The sequence below is a fragment of the Aphelocoma coerulescens genome, chromosome 15 (genome assembly GCF_041296385.1).
Source record: "Aphelocoma coerulescens isolate FSJ_1873_10779 chromosome 15, UR_Acoe_1.0, whole genome shotgun sequence".
Lineage (NCBI taxonomy): Eukaryota > Metazoa > Chordata > Aves > Passeriformes > Corvidae > Aphelocoma > Aphelocoma coerulescens.
In genome coordinates, this window is record NC_091029.1 from 1,129,637 (window position 1) to 1,145,826 (window position 16,190).

General features: G+C 39.9%; 1 protein-coding gene across 6 annotated transcripts in view; it reads right to left on the reverse strand.

Moving 5' to 3' along the window:
- The window catches only part of GLT1D1 (glycosyltransferase 1 domain containing 1), a 43,785-nt gene that overhangs the window by 17,271 nt on the left and 10,324 nt on the right, over window positions 1-16,190 (reverse strand). For 5 of the 6 annotated variants that reach the window (XR_011155396.1, XM_069030696.1, XM_069030697.1 and 2 more), the window contains exons 4-7: window positions 14,046-14,097; window positions 10,709-10,745; window positions 9,551-9,607; window positions 930-1,025 (exon numbers count right to left, since the gene is read on the reverse strand). Coding sequence is in view for 4 of the 6 variants with exons in the window: in XM_069030696.1 (XP_068886797.1) it covers window positions 930-1,025; window positions 9,551-9,607; window positions 10,709-10,745; window positions 14,046-14,097 (242 nt within the window). In the remaining 2 variants the exon portion in view is untranslated. Of the gene's footprint in view, window positions 1-929; window positions 1,026-9,550; window positions 9,608-10,708; window positions 10,746-14,045; window positions 14,098-14,588; window positions 14,699-16,190 lie in introns of all 6 variants that reach the window. The other variant, XR_011155397.1, reaches the window with a different exon arrangement.

Here is a 16,190-nt window from a genome sequence, read left to right on the forward strand (position 1 = left end):
AAATATTGTATTGCTACTTAAAAGACTGAATGTGCACCATACTCCATGCTCAGCCCTCACATTACTCCTCAGAATTCAAATATTAGCATATCTGAAAGTTAGTATTTAGCCTTTCTGCTTCATGCAATCTCTTATGACTCAAGGGTTATTTAACTAAGCTCAGATATTAATTTTGAATCACTCCAGAGAACAATGCTCTGTATAATGCAGCGACTCTGGCCACTAAGCCAAAGTTACTTGAATTTCTTCCTGTGTAAAGGAATGTGTGGAAGTAACTGCAACCATTACAATGATCACTCAGTTATATGCACAAGAGAAATCTGCTGCTCTGTGAATCCCAGAATATAACAGCATAGTTCACTGCAAACTGCATTTGCTACTCAGCACCACAAGGTTTAAAGGGTTATAAAAGTAAGTTGAATAGTGCAGGCTAAATTTCCAGCTCAGAATACTTGAGCCTTTTACAGACACAAACAGAATCTGACAAAATATTCCCTTTTGTGACTATGAGGAAACTTCAGCCTAGTCTGAGCACTGAGCCAGAACAATGGGTGGTAAAATTTGTTTGCAACTTCAATGGCATTAATTAGCACACATGCAAATCAATGTAACAGCCACGGGACAGCAAGATAAGAAAGTGATTTTGAAGTAGGTGATCTTTCCTTTTGTCTTCCATCAATATTGCATGTAACAGCAAAACAGTTTTCTCAGCAAGGAAAACCATCAAATATTGCTTTGATTTTAATGCTCTGTTATTCCCAGCAGGATGGAAAAGACATGGCACAGAAATAATGTGCTGAACAGATCAATGGTTACATAAGAATTTCGTTTTTCAAATGCAAATATACAAGGACATTTCCTGCAATGAATAAAACAGCTCATGCCAAACCTATAAACATTAATAGAATATTCAAATAGACACTACTTACCTGAGAAAACTTCTACTAAATACAGAGGGTCTTTGACTCTGCGAAGCCCACATATCAAAAGAAACAGATGTAAACGGTCTGTGTTCACAGGAATGGCTGTAACAAATTATTGTGAAAATTATTAATGCATATAAAAAAGCTGAACACTCCAAATTGTTCCATGAATGAGCACATACAGTGGGGTAAAAGCAGTAAAAAGGTGGATTATGAAAAATGGTCATTATTGCCTCTGTTTTCTGCTCTTGCATCAATTGTCAGATTGAGGACTTACATCATTTTATAGGGCACAGGAGTTTATTTCCAGAGGCACTGAATGTACAGGACTTGGAGAAAAATCTGGTGGCTGGTGGTGTTCTTAGACAGCAGAACCCAGCTCTGACTGCCCCAGCAGCTGAACAATTCTGGGTGGCTCTCAATGTTTAAAGAATAACTTTGCATCCATATAATAACTCCCCACCTATTTCCTAAGTGTAGGTCTTAGAGCTCTTGAGCTGACACTTTTTGTAATTCAAGATCAGGAAATGCCCCATAGTTCTCAATCTCTGTATGCCAGCACTGCTACAGGATAGTTAACCAGAAATTAAATTATTGCAAAGCATTTATTTCACACTTATTGCTACAATACAGATGAAAAATAACTTGGGGGAAAAACCTCAATATGGGAGCTTTTAACATTGAAAACCTCTTGCAGATACACAGCAACAACTCATGAAAGTAATTGTGTAGGCTTTATCAGGAAAAGAAGATCTGATGCAGGATACTGCAGTTTCCCCGGGCCTGTGGCAGGATGAGTAATTCAGAACACTCTGGACAGGGTCACCATGTGATGAACTTTGCTAAAATGTGTTTAGGATAAAACAACATGAGTCAAAAATTGCTGAATGAACACAAATAACAACGTGATTTAATAAACACTAGAGGGGTTGAAGTGTTCATATTTGATTTTCTGTACTGGACAAATCAGTTTGGTGTCCTTCAGTTCAGCCCCTTATGGAGCTCATGGGTGACAAGGATTACCTAACACCAGGCAGCTTCTGCTTGGGGGACATCATGGGTCCTACAGCAAGGCTCTGTTTGCATGATCACAAATCTATTGCTTTTAAAATTAAAATCCAGTTCAGGAGCATTTAAATTCTCCCTGTCACAGGGTTCATTACTGAGTCTGCTTCATTCAACTTAAAACAACTTGAGTTGTCAGAAGTGGCTGCAACAGACACGGTAAATAACATTTTACTGGTTATTGGACCAAGAAATAATTTGTAGTTTATAATACACAAACATTTGGATTGGAAAAGCCAATCTTCTGGTGCAGTGGGCCATTAATACTGTTTGCTCTCAGACATGCAGCAGTGGTTTCAGTTTATGACAAACTCCCACAAAACAAACTACTAAAAAGTGTTACCAAAATTCAGACTACCCTGTAGCTATCCACAAGGCACAAATATCCATTTTAAACTGTGGGCTCCACTCACTGATGTTGAGCTCTGGCTATTTGGAAACAAACCTTGGAGTTAGTGCTGGCAGCTCAGTCACACAGGAGTGAGAAACCAGGTTTTCCTGGTCTCACATGGAGACTACAGAATTATTGCACTCTTGAAATAACTGCTCTTTTTTATGTCTTACCAGCTTTTTGTTTCTATCTTACAGCTTGCAGTCTTTTAATTTTATTAGATAGGGATTTAAAGCCCTAATAGACCAGTTCTGTGCTGTCCTGACTGCCATTCTGCTCCCTGTATGAACACCTGAACCCGAAAGAGAGAAAACTGGCCCCACAGGCATTCAGGCTTTTCCATCCAGTTCCTGTGCCATTCAAAGGTACTTGTCCCAAGAATCTCACCAATTACACTCCAATTGTTCCACCAGTGGAACAACCTAAAATAACATTTATCAGTGAAAATAGCTCACTCAGCTGAGCTCTCATTTTGAAAAGCCATTCCCATCTCTCCCAGCAGACTCCCCCTCATGCCAATTTGCAAAGCCCTGCTTGTCTATCGGGATGCTTCACGTACTTTTCTCTGAAATAGCAGCTCTGGGGACACGGGGCTACAGACTGGGTCCTACATGGCCTTTCTAAAACTTGTCATAAAGGGCCACTCAAACAGGATTTGCCTCTGCCATTCAGTGTAATGAAGTGAGAATCTGCTGTAGTTTTATTTTGTTGTCTCCTGTAGATCTCAGCCATCATTTTTACATCATTTTTAATTCATTTTTACAGGCAGACCTTCCCCACTCAATCCACTTAGAGGCACAGAAACCATTCCTCTGAGACTGCACTGCCACTTTTGTAGTGCTGGGAGTTTACTCATTCTCTGCCTACTTGAGCTCAAACTTCAGCAGCACTTGTGTGACTTGTTCACTTTCTGCCCATCCACTGGAACGCTGAAATTCGCACATGGAGCTGCCTGCAGCAGTGATTTCCCACCTGTTGCTTTTTCCAGCCTCGCTGGGAAAAACCCAACCCACAAACAGCCACGTGTCCACAAAAGCAATGATTTCAGCAGGCTCTGTCCTCTCTGAACTGCTGAGAAGAACACACGGAGAGGTCAGTGCAAAGGCTGCCTTTACCTGCCACAGCCACCAGCTGGCTGAAAACTGCCCTTTGAAAGAGGATCTTTTTTCTGTTTCCTTCAGCTTAAACAAGGCTTTCAGCATGTGAATTTTTGCTATCATCCTGCCTTTTGCAGATGTAGTAAGATAGTACCACCATGTGTGGTTCTGAAATGGAAACATGTCAATATGGCACAACCAAGTGATTTTCTCTTTTAGTACGTTCCCTGTGCCACTATCTTGTTTGAATGACAGGCAAACACCCAAATAACAACAAAAAAAAATGCTTGAGTTTCTTTCTCCCCATTTCTGTTAGTGATACAAAAGCAAAGATTTCCAACAGCACACTGTGCTTCATTATCTCTTCCCTCATGTATCTTCCTGTTTGCTTGACAAAGAAACACAAAATAGAAAGATTTATCCATAAACCCTGGCAATTAAAAAAAAAAAAGGGTTCCTTGGTACATGTTTTCCAGCCATCCTTCAAGAATCACTCTACACTAAATGCAAGTAAAGCCCTGCCACTGTAATTAACATCTCTGTCAGCGTTAAAAATTGTTTCAAGTCAGTCAGAGATGCTGCTCTAAACAAGCATTGTCAGGATTTGTCTGTGGCCTGCTTTGTTCCATTGGCTTTCTCTATAAAAACCAGCTGCACTCTGGTCACAGCAGGTCTCCAGCATGCTCAGCAGGTGCCCTGTTCAGCAAGACGTGGGAGGTCATGGCAAGAACAGGGATGAAGAGGAGTGTGAAATGTCATTCCTCTCCTCTGCTGTCCCAGGGTGCCACCCAGGAGCAGGGGATGGTCACAAATGAGCTGCAGGGGAGCCGTGGCCAAGCTTAGGGCTGACGTGCAACTCCACAGCCATGCACGTCCTGCTCAGTGAGGAGCAGAGCTGGTGTTATGCTCTAAAAAACTCTAATTTCAGAGTGGAGCTGCACAGTCAGAAAGGCACCCAACTGCTGTGCCAGTGGGTGAGCTGGTAGCACTGGAACCTGGCACAAAATGTACTGGCTGGTGGGTGAAATGTAATTAATGCTCAGGATTGGTGCTCTCCTGCTGGCTGATCCTGAGTCACGGCACGGCCCAGAGAAAGTTGTCAAAGCTTGGCTTATCCACCCAGACCTCCCCATTCTCCTACAGTGGGTTTAGGAACTGCTTGACATGAAGCAGCAGCACTGCATTTAACTTCTGAGAAACTGCTCTGAGGCCTTAAGGTGCAAGGCAGAAGGAGAGGATGGAGAATATTAAAAGTGGAAAACAGGAGAGCATTTCATAATGCAGCTGTGCTTGTCACACCAACTATTTCACTGTTAGCACAGAAACCCAAAGCCATGGAATCATTCAGGGAGGAAAAGCCCTCAAAGTTCACCAAGGCCAACCATAAACCCAGCCCTGCCAAGGCCACCACCCACCCGTGTCCCCAAGGGCCACATCAACACATCTCTCAAATCCCTCCTGGCACTTTACACCACCACTGCCCTGGGCAGCTGAGCCAGTGCTCAACACCCCTTTTGGTGAAGAAGTTTTTCCTAATCTCCAATCTAATCCTTGCCTGGCACAACTTGAGGCCATTTCCTCATGCCTTATTGCTCATTACAGGATTATTCCACACTGTGACAGTTCACACTTGGGCCATTATAAACATCTGCACTTCGATGCCACCACAGCAAAACATGAACACAGACAGCAAACACAAAGCCTAAATAATTTCTGAAGCTTCAGTAAGGACATTGTTTTTCTAAGAAAGACAGGAATAACTGTCATCTAAAGAGATTTTGCAAGTGTAGATTCATTTAACTCCATCCCTCTAGGTACTATCAAGAAAAAAAAATGCAGCAGTCATAGATGCACAATAAAAATAAATGTATTATTGCAAATCTTTAATCCTACTGAAAGCTGCAGGCCTCAAAGTGAATGAGTAATACCAAGCATTAGCTTGCTGAGAGGTAAAGAAGATTTAAAAATTAATTTTCCAACCCTTGATTTCGAGTTCACTCTTGTGTTCTACAGACCTTTAGAGAACAACTCCCAAGTCCCCATCATTTGGGCTTATTCATCCATTTTTGGTTTTGTTCAGAAAAAAAATCTCAGCCATGATGAGATGGTGAGGGGATATAACCTTATTTTCTTTTCTGGTCACTTTGAACCACAGCAGGTCTTTTATTCCTCTTGAAAATATTTCATTTATCCATCTCCTGAGCACCTGAAAGTATTGACTGCTCTCCTAGAAGAGGAAATCCATGGTTTATTGCTGAGATTTCAGTCTCTAAGATGGTGATTTTATTTCCTCGAGTATGAAGCACAGATAAATTTGTCCAACTCTGGCACAAATGTTTGATACTCTAAATCTTTCAATTCATAGCTCTTCTTAAGTTTATCTCTCTACACATGGAAGGAACACCTTCCATTAGCTCTTGTAGTCTCTTGGCACCTTGAGTTTGGGTTTGTGTCCCTTTCCTGTGCCAGCTGTAGAACCCAAGGTGCTGAGAGCAGCCAAGTTTCCAGCGGGTTGAGGTACTGGTGTCCCACTGCAGCACCAACACCTTCTCTGGCCTCATCCTGACTCTGAGTGGAATTGGAGCCACTGGTGACACAGAAGTTTGACAATCATGAGCTCAATGAGTCCTTATTTCAGTACTTTACCACCTGCTGATCCCACTTATTACTGTGCCATTTTATGTCACAAAGCAGTTTGTTTCTTAGAAGTGCAGGCAACAACTTTATCCAATTTATTCTGTACTGCTATTCACATCCACCAGTGAATAATTGCTGGGGTTGCTGATATGTTTGTGAAGAGAGAGATGTTAAATGAACCTGTAAACTTCTGGGGACAGGTCACTAATCCAGAAAAATTAGACTGCAAAACTCTCAATCAATCCTTTTTTCCCCTGTTTCTCATTATTTCTAAAAGATCAGACAACAAAAAAGCTCTGTGGTTTCAGATCAGTTTGGGAACTCAGTTTATTGCTGCTATCATATAATTGTTACTATGGGCAGCTGTATAAGTGCACAAGCTTTCACTGTTTAGTTTTCCTTATGTGGGTCTCCCTCTCCAGCATAGCTTTAGGAAAATCTAATGCCTCTGTAAAACCCTGGCTGTGTCATGACAGGTTATGTAAACTTCTCCAGCTCGGAAAATAGCCGTGCTATGAAGCAGAAATTGCATGAGAGTAGAAAAATCAAACTACAAAAGCATATTGCATATTTTAGTTGCTAGTGCAACAAGCACGTGACCCTATGGTTCCATGTCACCTCCCATGAAAGCAGCTTTAAGTCCCAGCTCTTGGGTAAACAAAGATTTCTCAGTTTATTAGTGCAGACCTTGTTAGTTATCAACATCTCCTAATCACATGATGCCCTGGTGTTTATTAGGGTCTGTATCTCACAAGCTTCAGCCCCATTCCACTGAAGTCAAAAGGAGCTTTTCATCATGGAATGATGACGTTAAGCCTGTCTGTGATCTGAAGCAGCTCTGCCCCAGCCTTGAGCTGTTAGAGAAGATCAGTCTCAGGTTTCTCATTTCCTTAAACTCTCTTGTCATTTTCTGTCAGTCAATTTACAGCAAAAGCCTGAACTTCCACTGACTCTCCCAAGTCTATAGATAGGGCTTCTAAAATTGCTAACCAAACTGATTGTGCTGTATATAGATCCCTGCAATGTAAGGTCAGGGAAAAACATTTTGATCATCTGGTCTGATCTCCAGACTGACACAGGCAGCAAAACTTCCTTAAATAGGCTGAGTTACCAAACAGGCTGAAAACGTTGTGTTCTTGAAGCCTGTGCTGAAGTCTGCACTTGGTTCAGCCTTTTGGTTTGACTGCTGCTGCTCACAGTCTCTCATCCCCAGAGGACAAACTGAAGGTGACTGTTAACCAGAATGCAAATTAACTTTAAAAGCCCTTTTTTTTTTTTTTTTTGGTAGCTTTAGCCAGTAAATGATGACTAGCCAGCCCCTGGGAATGCTGCAGCTAGGAGACAGCAACAACATTTCACCATCACCTCTGCAACTCTCAAGTCTGCTGCTAAAACTATGAAAAAATACTGATTCCATGATTTTTGTACTGAGATTGTACTGCACCTGTAGTAACAACAACAAAAACCTTTCACAGCACTGCTCCCATTTGTGTTAGGCAGTTGCTATTTCCATTAGCACCCAAACTCTCAGATGGAGTGTACAAAAAGCTGGGGGTTTCCTTAGAGTTTGGTTTAGTACCATTCAGATTTGGGGGCTGGAAGTCTCCCACCATAAAATGCATTTGATGCATTTTGCCACTCACTTAAAGCTACCAGAAAACTTTTTTGGAAGCCATTACACTGATTTAAAGAGGCTGTTTCTGCATTGGTGTCATATTTAACACAAGCAAACGTTTCCTCTGAAAAAAAAATCAGTACAAGGAATGTTCATAAGAAGTGTGTTCTGTGGAAAAAAGTCTAGAAGTATTCTGAAGAGCCTATTTCATTTTAAAGAATAATCTGATGCCCTGAACACCAAGGGTGTTTAACAGTGATGTCTCAAATGCATTAAAGTCTGCACTGCAGGGCACAGATTCCATTCCTGGGAATCCTGAATTTGACAAATGTTCAAGGGTACTGCTAAAGATACAGGCAAGAGTTATCTGGAGAAATATTTCCCCCCAAAAAATTATTAAACGCCTTCAGATATAGCATAGAATATAATGAAAAAAGTCTTGGGGAAAAAAAAAAAATCACAAATGCCATGAGCTGAAGGAGACTGGACAGCTTTATCTGCATTAAAGCTCAAGCTCTTTCCAAGTGCACTTCATTGTGCAAGCCCACACTGCCAAATCACATCCTTCTGAGCAAAACTGCCTCCTGTTTTTGATAGTTTTCTACCACTTGCTCCAAGTTTAGTAGAATTTTAAGCACTTTTAAACTGCAAATGCCCAGAAAAGCAATTCTGTAGGAACTCCTAATTAGTCCCTGGAAAGCACAAAGGTACAGCCAAAAAGCCTGACTCCATGTGCAATATTAAAAGCAGTAGAAATTGTAGGCTGCCACCAGAGATGGACACAGGCACAAGGCAGAGAAGATAAATGAGATGAAACAGTCATAAAAACAATACTGAATAATCTGATGCCAGTTTTCAAGCTATTATTTAATAAGGCACAGATGTTAGAGGCACATTTTAGTTTGCTTTTCATGTACATTATGAATTATTTTGCACTTTTGCATTAGTACACATTAGGCAAAAAACTGCCCCTAATATATTAGAAATTCACTTTAGGGGAAAACTCCCCCTCCTCAATCTGTTGTCTTCTCATTTAATCACAAAATGGTTGGACAAGAGATCAAATCAACACTAAGGCTGTGCTAGCAAGTGACAAATCATTTCACCTCAAAAAATTATTAATCTTAGTGGCAGTGTGCTTGTGTGCTGTGATTTACTGAGAACAAAATAACCTCACAATGCTCAATTTAAAATTGACACTGCCTTTGACTAATGGCACACATTTCCTGATGTGATAATGCCATTGGCTGGTGAGGATTCATTTGTAACAGAGGGAGCAGCTGTACTATCAGAGATCAGGCTGATGAATATTATATTGAAACATTTTTACCAGGGTAAAATGCCTATAAATCATTCTTTTGGGGAAAAATGAAGTGATTAAAGCATTGCCAGCATCAGGTGACTCGGAATTAGGTCACCTGCCTTACTTGCTTTGGTGAGAGCAGAGACAGGCTCTAGCTCAAGACCAAATAATAAAATATCAGCACATATTTCTCCTCTTCAGCAGTTCTCCACTGCTGAAGGCAGCCCCAGTTTGTCACACAATAAAGCAGAGTGCTCAGGAATTGGTGCTGTGGTCTAAATTAACCTTTAAGGACACCGACCCACAGGCTGTGACCACTTCTGGTGCAGTTCAGCCCTGGCCACCCCAGAAGTTTGGAGGCAGTCTGGGTACTTGATGAACCAGGCTAATCTGATTGCTATTCTGCCATTTTTCATATAATTAAGGCACTTTATTGCGTAATTAAACTCTAAGTTTCTTTCACCCTTGACACCTATTAAGAATAAACACAGCAAACACTGGGAAAAAAGTGAGTTTTACCTGCATTTTGTAGAAATCTGTACCAGTCAAATGTTTCACTGGGTGCAGTCTTAATTCCTGTGTTGAAAAAAGAGAACCCCATGGTTAATGTCCCCTGGCTGGCTGAGCTGTGGCTCTTGAAGGCTCTCTGAAGCCTAGGAGAGCAGATTTCTGCCAAGCACACCGAATTCCCATCTCCAGCTTCCCTCACCCCAGCAATGTCAGGTTGCCTGTGCCACCCTTCCACACACAGCAGATTGAAATTCAATGGAAAATCTTGTACACTCAGCCAGTGTTGGAACTTCTTCAGCAACACAACCCTGCTAAATTTGGCCTTTTAAAACTCCACATGAGATAACGTTATCTGAGGGAGCACATTACTCCAAAACAGATACAGGGCACCTGGGACCCAGAGCCCTTAATATAAAAGGAAGTAAATTAAATTTACATACAAATTAAATATTAATTTATCCTGAATATTAATATATTTGTTTTGCCTTATGTTAAAGATTAATTATTTTAATAATGAAACTATTTTGTTAATTTATTTAATCTCTTAGTTAACTGTTACCTCACAAGAGACTTAAATATAAACTAAATATGGGCTAAACAGCCTCCACAGTGAGTTATTTCAACAGCACAGTTTGGAAAAGAATGTTATTTTCTTTGAAAGTGAAATCCACGAAATGGAATGAGCTTTGGAACCCACAGACAGTCATTTTTAAATAAATAAAATTAGGTCATCACACCTAAAATACTGAGTTGTGTTCCCTGGACTGCTCAGTAAGTGCTGTACCTTGGGTGATGTACTTGTTGGCTGTCATTAGGTTGGAAATCCAACTTGCAGCATTTAAAGGAGTCTGGAGTTTCAGAAAATAATTATTCAGCACAAAAAACTTCTGTAGTGTTTGGAGAAACCTCAGTGCTGCCTTCAGTGTCACCTAACCTTTCTGATTCCTGCTGTAAGGCAGCTGGGAAACTCCTATAAAAGCACCAAATGAGTGGAAAATTTTGGCTGAGACTGAAAAAATGCCTCAATTAATGTCAATGGCAAAACACCCAAATCCCAGCCCATTTCAGGAAAATGTGTCCAGGGCAAAGAAGGCAGATACACAAACAGGTACCAAACACATGAATCAAAGAAATTGGATGTCTTAATCAGTATTTCAAAGCTCTTACCTTGACTTTGGACATATATTTTCTTCCTAGCATCTGGCTTTAAAGAGAAGGAGAAGAAAAATAACTTCCATAGTTCAACATAAAAATGCCTGTTCAATCTTCTAAAAAACCACAACTAGAGAGTCACAAAATACATATCAGTGTGCTTTTCTTTTAACTATTAAAGATCAAAACAAACTATCAGAAGGATACATTAAGTAACACCAGAAGCCAAGAGTCAGCAATGTAATTTACATTTATTGTGACCATTTACAGTATCAATGAATCAATTTTACAATTAACACAACTACCACATCAGTACAAATATATTTTTTAGTTTGTCTCTGTATCCTTTCTTATGATCATGATCCTATTTTCCTGGAATAATACAAATTTCAACTGTATAGCTAAAAATCGACTCTAGTTCCCAAAAAACCTGTTGGTCTGAAAAGACTGGTTTTGAAAATCCAGTTTATATTTATCCATAATAAAATTTATATCAGTTTCAGAAACTGCTATCAAATATATAGACTTGCCTGTACAGGAAAAGTGGTGCCTGGTAGTTATTGCAGAACATTCACAAATAAAAATTGCAAAATAAATTATTTTAAAATAGCTGTAGTAAAAGAGGTAATTACTACACTTCCAAAATCACTTCTGAAGTGCTACTCTGCTAGTTATTTAATTTAGGTGATTAAAGAAGCAATTTCCTATTTCAATATCTTTCTATAACTCCAACTGTGGATTTGTGGAATACATTTTTCTTTAATGAAAAGAGAATTAATTCTGAAACAAAATTCTAAGCAACCAATTCTTGAACCAGTCAGCTCAGAAAATAGGAAGTCACAGAAGTAATTTTGTTTTAAATTGCAGAGATTTTGGTTTTCCCTATTGCTCCTATGTGGCTGCCCCTCAGTCCCCTGCCCAGGCACTGCAGTTACTAAAAATGAACCTGGGAAAGAAACTGAAAGAAAAGAGGTCACTTAAAAAGTCATCTACAGGCAGCTCACAGATGGGAAGGAGGTGGTTTCTGAGAATCAGAATGAACAATGTCACAAAAACGACACAAAAAAAGCAGCAAATCCACGTGGGAATGAAGTGGGGGAGAAACAACTCTGTGCTACAGTGGAAGCCTGAGGATTCCTTGGACTTTGTCTTTCAGAACCTACATGAGCTTTTGTGTTCAAAAGACTTAAAAATAATAAAAATAGTTTAATACATCATTACATTATTTTATTACTGAAATGACTTTTATTACTGGACCTTCTCTGACTAACATTTTGAATTACACAGGATCTGCCAGTGATAAAAAACCCCTTGCAAACAACGGGGACAGCACTGAGAGCTGGAGGCCAGCTTCAGAATTTAACTTTGCAGTGCAAGTGGGAGAGCTGGGACCGAGCAAGACAGAGAAACACAGGAAAACAGAAGTGGGAAAAGCAGAGAGGGGCAGCAGACCCCAGCCCTGCCCTCGCAGGGGGCACCTGCCCAGGTCTGCCTTCCCCTCTGCTGGCTGAGACAGGCCCTCAGCTCCCTAAAACCACCGAATTTCAAAAAGAAGTTTAAGTTAAAAGCATCTTCTTTCATGCCCTGCTGGCCCTCGAGTGGCTCACAGTGAGTAAATATAATCCTGGCAGGGCTTGGATCATCAAGAAGAAAATAGCAGGAATACTGTGGGGCAGGGCATAGAGGTGTGTTCACACTTTACACATCAATTTTCTCCTATGTTCTTTATTTTAAATGGGCTTGAGGAGAACAGAAAATGAAATTGAATGCTGATAAAACTGGCTTAGGTAATTCTTCTGCACCAGTTTTATGCTACTGAAATAAAACACTGACCATAAGCACAAGATTTTTACAGTATTTCAAACTCACTTGGAATACAGATTATTGCAAGTGCTGGGTTACATACTTCATAATTAAGGGTAATAGAAAAGAATTTGTAGGGAGATACAGCCTTTGAGTGCAGTGCAATTGCTTACATGTATGCAATTTAAATTCTTAATTGACTATCTTAACTAATAAAGCCCACATTAGAGGAATAAGGCAGTTCATAGTAGTGTGAATTAACATGTAAAATGCAGTAATTTCCTGTGACCTGTGTATGGAAGGATGTGTTCATGTTCTTCACTGCTTGAAAGCAAATCTGTGGCATTTGCTCTCAGCCTTTACATGAAGGCCCAGCAGAACAGGAACTCAACACCTCAGCATTTAAGGCACAGGTCAGCAGGTGGGAGATCAGTTTAGGACTTGACAGATTTACTCCAATTCCCTGTCTGCCACAGACCTCCAAAACACTGAATTAGTCTCACAGGCCCAGAGTACACAAGTGTTTAGGTAAAATCAAAGTCTGGTACTTAAAAGCATTTGAGGTGCTGATTTTGAAATTACTTCAAAGTTCAGTTTTGTTTCTTCTCCTTACACTCTGTTACTTCTGTCCTTTTCTTGCTTAAGATCTATGACAGAAGCTGTGCCCTTTCACATTTACCCATCATCAAGTTCATTGTAGTAACTATTAAAATCAAATTACATTTGTAAAATGAAACACCAAATCCCATGTCTGGTCATGTACCCTTTTAATGCAAATAGGTTTTAAAAATCAGTTCATACCAAAATAAGGTGTTGTATATTGTACTGTTGTGTTGTGCAAGCTCCACTCTCAGGGATGATTTTTTTAGGCAAGAGTGCATTAATGATTATATTATAATGCAAATTAGAACTGAAGAGATACCAAGCACTTTCAGCTTCTTGCATTTATTGCTCAGCTTCAGCTGATGTTTCCCCAGGTGAGGTGAGTGGAGCCAACACCTCCCTGCAGCAGGAAGGTCCTGCCTGGCTGTTTTTATCCCAAATGGTTCCTGCTCGCCCCTCACTGGATCTGGTGCTAGTGGCACTTCTTTGTGGTTCAGCACAGCAAATCAAACTTACCTCTGCAGTTCACCTTCAGAAGTTCATTCTGTTTCCAGGGTTGACAAAACAAGTATTTTCAAATTACACTTCCAAATTCTTGAGTATAACTAATGCTGTCTAGAGGAATTTTGTCAGCATATAGTTTAGTAAACGATGCAAAAAGAAACAATTTGGTGTCAGGAGAGATTCAGTTACAATGATTTGTTTAAAATGTTACAGAGAAGCACTTCCTACACTGTTCTACACTCTCTTCTAACACCAAACAGCTTTTAATGCCAGATCCATTTGACCTGTTGCAGTACATAAACATGAAATGCTTTCTCTGAAAGGAAAAGCAGGACTAGGAACAATGAAGATTATTGCAATTCTCTAGCATTATCTAGAAAACATTTCAGGAGGACGCAGAGTTGCTAATACTGTAAGCATTACCACCATCACATAGACATACCCACTCTGCTGCTGCCAGCTCCTTCAGTTTCACTGTGAAAGCCACTGCAAACCTGGGGAAACAGACAAAAATGCATTGCTTTGCAATCTGCTTAAAGTGTTTAAACATAAAAAAAAAAGTACTTCAGAAAAAATCTTGATAAGAACTAAGATCAGAGGCTTATAAAACTGATCCCAGATGAAAGACAAAGCAGGCTTTCCACTTGTTTCAGCAGAAAATCGTGGTTAAACCAATGGCAGCTCCTCAGGCTTTACAACTCAGAGCTCTTGGGAAGGTGAAGTGAGGATTTCTCAAAGTAAGAGAAACCCCAAATACTGGGAACAGCTGCCAGATCAATGCACACAGCTGCAGTAGGAATCTGGCATTTCCTGCTCCTGCCTCACTGCAGGTTGCAGGAGCCCTTTTCCCAACCAGAACAGACGTAAGGAGGGAGCTGAACTGCACCTCATTTCATACTGTGCTTTGACAATACCCAGCCCACTGTCTGCAGCTGAGTTTAATTCAAATGGAGAGGGATTTTAAACCTTTCCTCAGTGTTCTCACCTCGTTTCTAAGCAGTCAAAGTTGTCAGTGAGTAACAAACTGGGGTGTCTGAGATATGTATGTAGTGGGCTGCCACTGTAGTGGGCATGGTGGAGATGTTGTGTTATAATCTGAGGGCATGAAATCACAATCATTCATTAGAATTCCCATAAATGCTGAATTATAACTCCTACTTTTGTTTGTTAAAACAAACCTTATTCCCTTACATTTGTTCTGTAGGATGTGCTTTATGGTACTGCAATGAATTTCACACACACAACTTGACAGCTTTAAGGTTACTAAAGCCTTTGCAAATGCTTGTTTTGTCAAGTTGCACATGCTCCCTTCCCAGATTTTGCAATTATACTCTCAATACCTCACATTAACAAGCATAAAAAGATGTTGCTTCTAAGTCTACAAAATACTGTTCAATAGAAAAAAATTACCCTAGAGGAGTACAAGCACCATTTAGAGGAATTTTATTAAAAATGAAACACTCATAAGGCTAGACAGTGTTCAATACTTTGTTTTATGGAATGTGGTGGTATATTGTACTGGACAAGTAATCTACAATTCATGATGCTTTCTGCTTAGAACCCTGCAATCAATAAAGAAAAAAAAAATCAATGTTTCTTTTCATAACTATGCAATGAATAACACCAGTGATGCTACTGGAGAAGAGGTACATTCAGAATAACTTCTAGAAAACTGAGTTACTTTTCCTGTAGAAGAGAAAATATTGTAAACTGCATAAGGATGCAGTAATGTATTTTGAAATATCATAGATAATTCAAGCTATTAAGGTATACTTCAGGTTCCCAGCTTAAAATCATTAAAAAACATTCAGTAAAGCACGGGGTTTGTGTTAGCTGTATCAGCTGTGCTTGTGACAGCTATATTAATATTTTAAACAGAGGTGGATCAAATGGACACACTCAGGGATCCCGATTTTATGTATTTTTCATTTTGCACAGTGCTGAAATTTATGTGACACATTAGATATATTTTTCTTTTCCTTCAGACCTGTTTAAAGAATAACTTCTGATTATTTGATAACAAAAGTAAACAAGTATCTAAGTTTTTTCTTGAGTGGGACCTTAAGTTGCTTTCACCTCCAAGTCACACTGAGGCGTAAGAACATGCCCTAATGATTTTCCAATGAGTGTGATTAAGTGCTGTCTTTAAAATCTGTTTACTTACCACGTTTTATAGGGGATTACAGACAGAGCAGCACATCTCTGCCAGTGTTAAGTGAGCCAATAATAGCTGGAACATGGAGTGGTATCAGCAAAGATAAACCCAGCAGAGAGAAGCCTGCTGCAGATTCTGCCTGACCCAAAATCCATCCTGCTCTGAGCTGCTGTTTCCAACAAGAAAAAGGTTTCCTCCCCCACCATGGCCATGATCAAACACTGCTGAAGTCAACAGACCTTTGGACCACTCAGGAGAAAACTGCTTTTCTGGGGATGTTGAAACAATGAAAAATGCTCAAAAATCTTTTTGGTTTTTAGTAATTTCCTCTGGTTTATGATCAGTTCTTGAACTACATTTGATGCCTATACTGACATGTCACTAGAACGTTTCCAGACTTTAAAACACCCTGAAAATACTCCCTTGTCATGA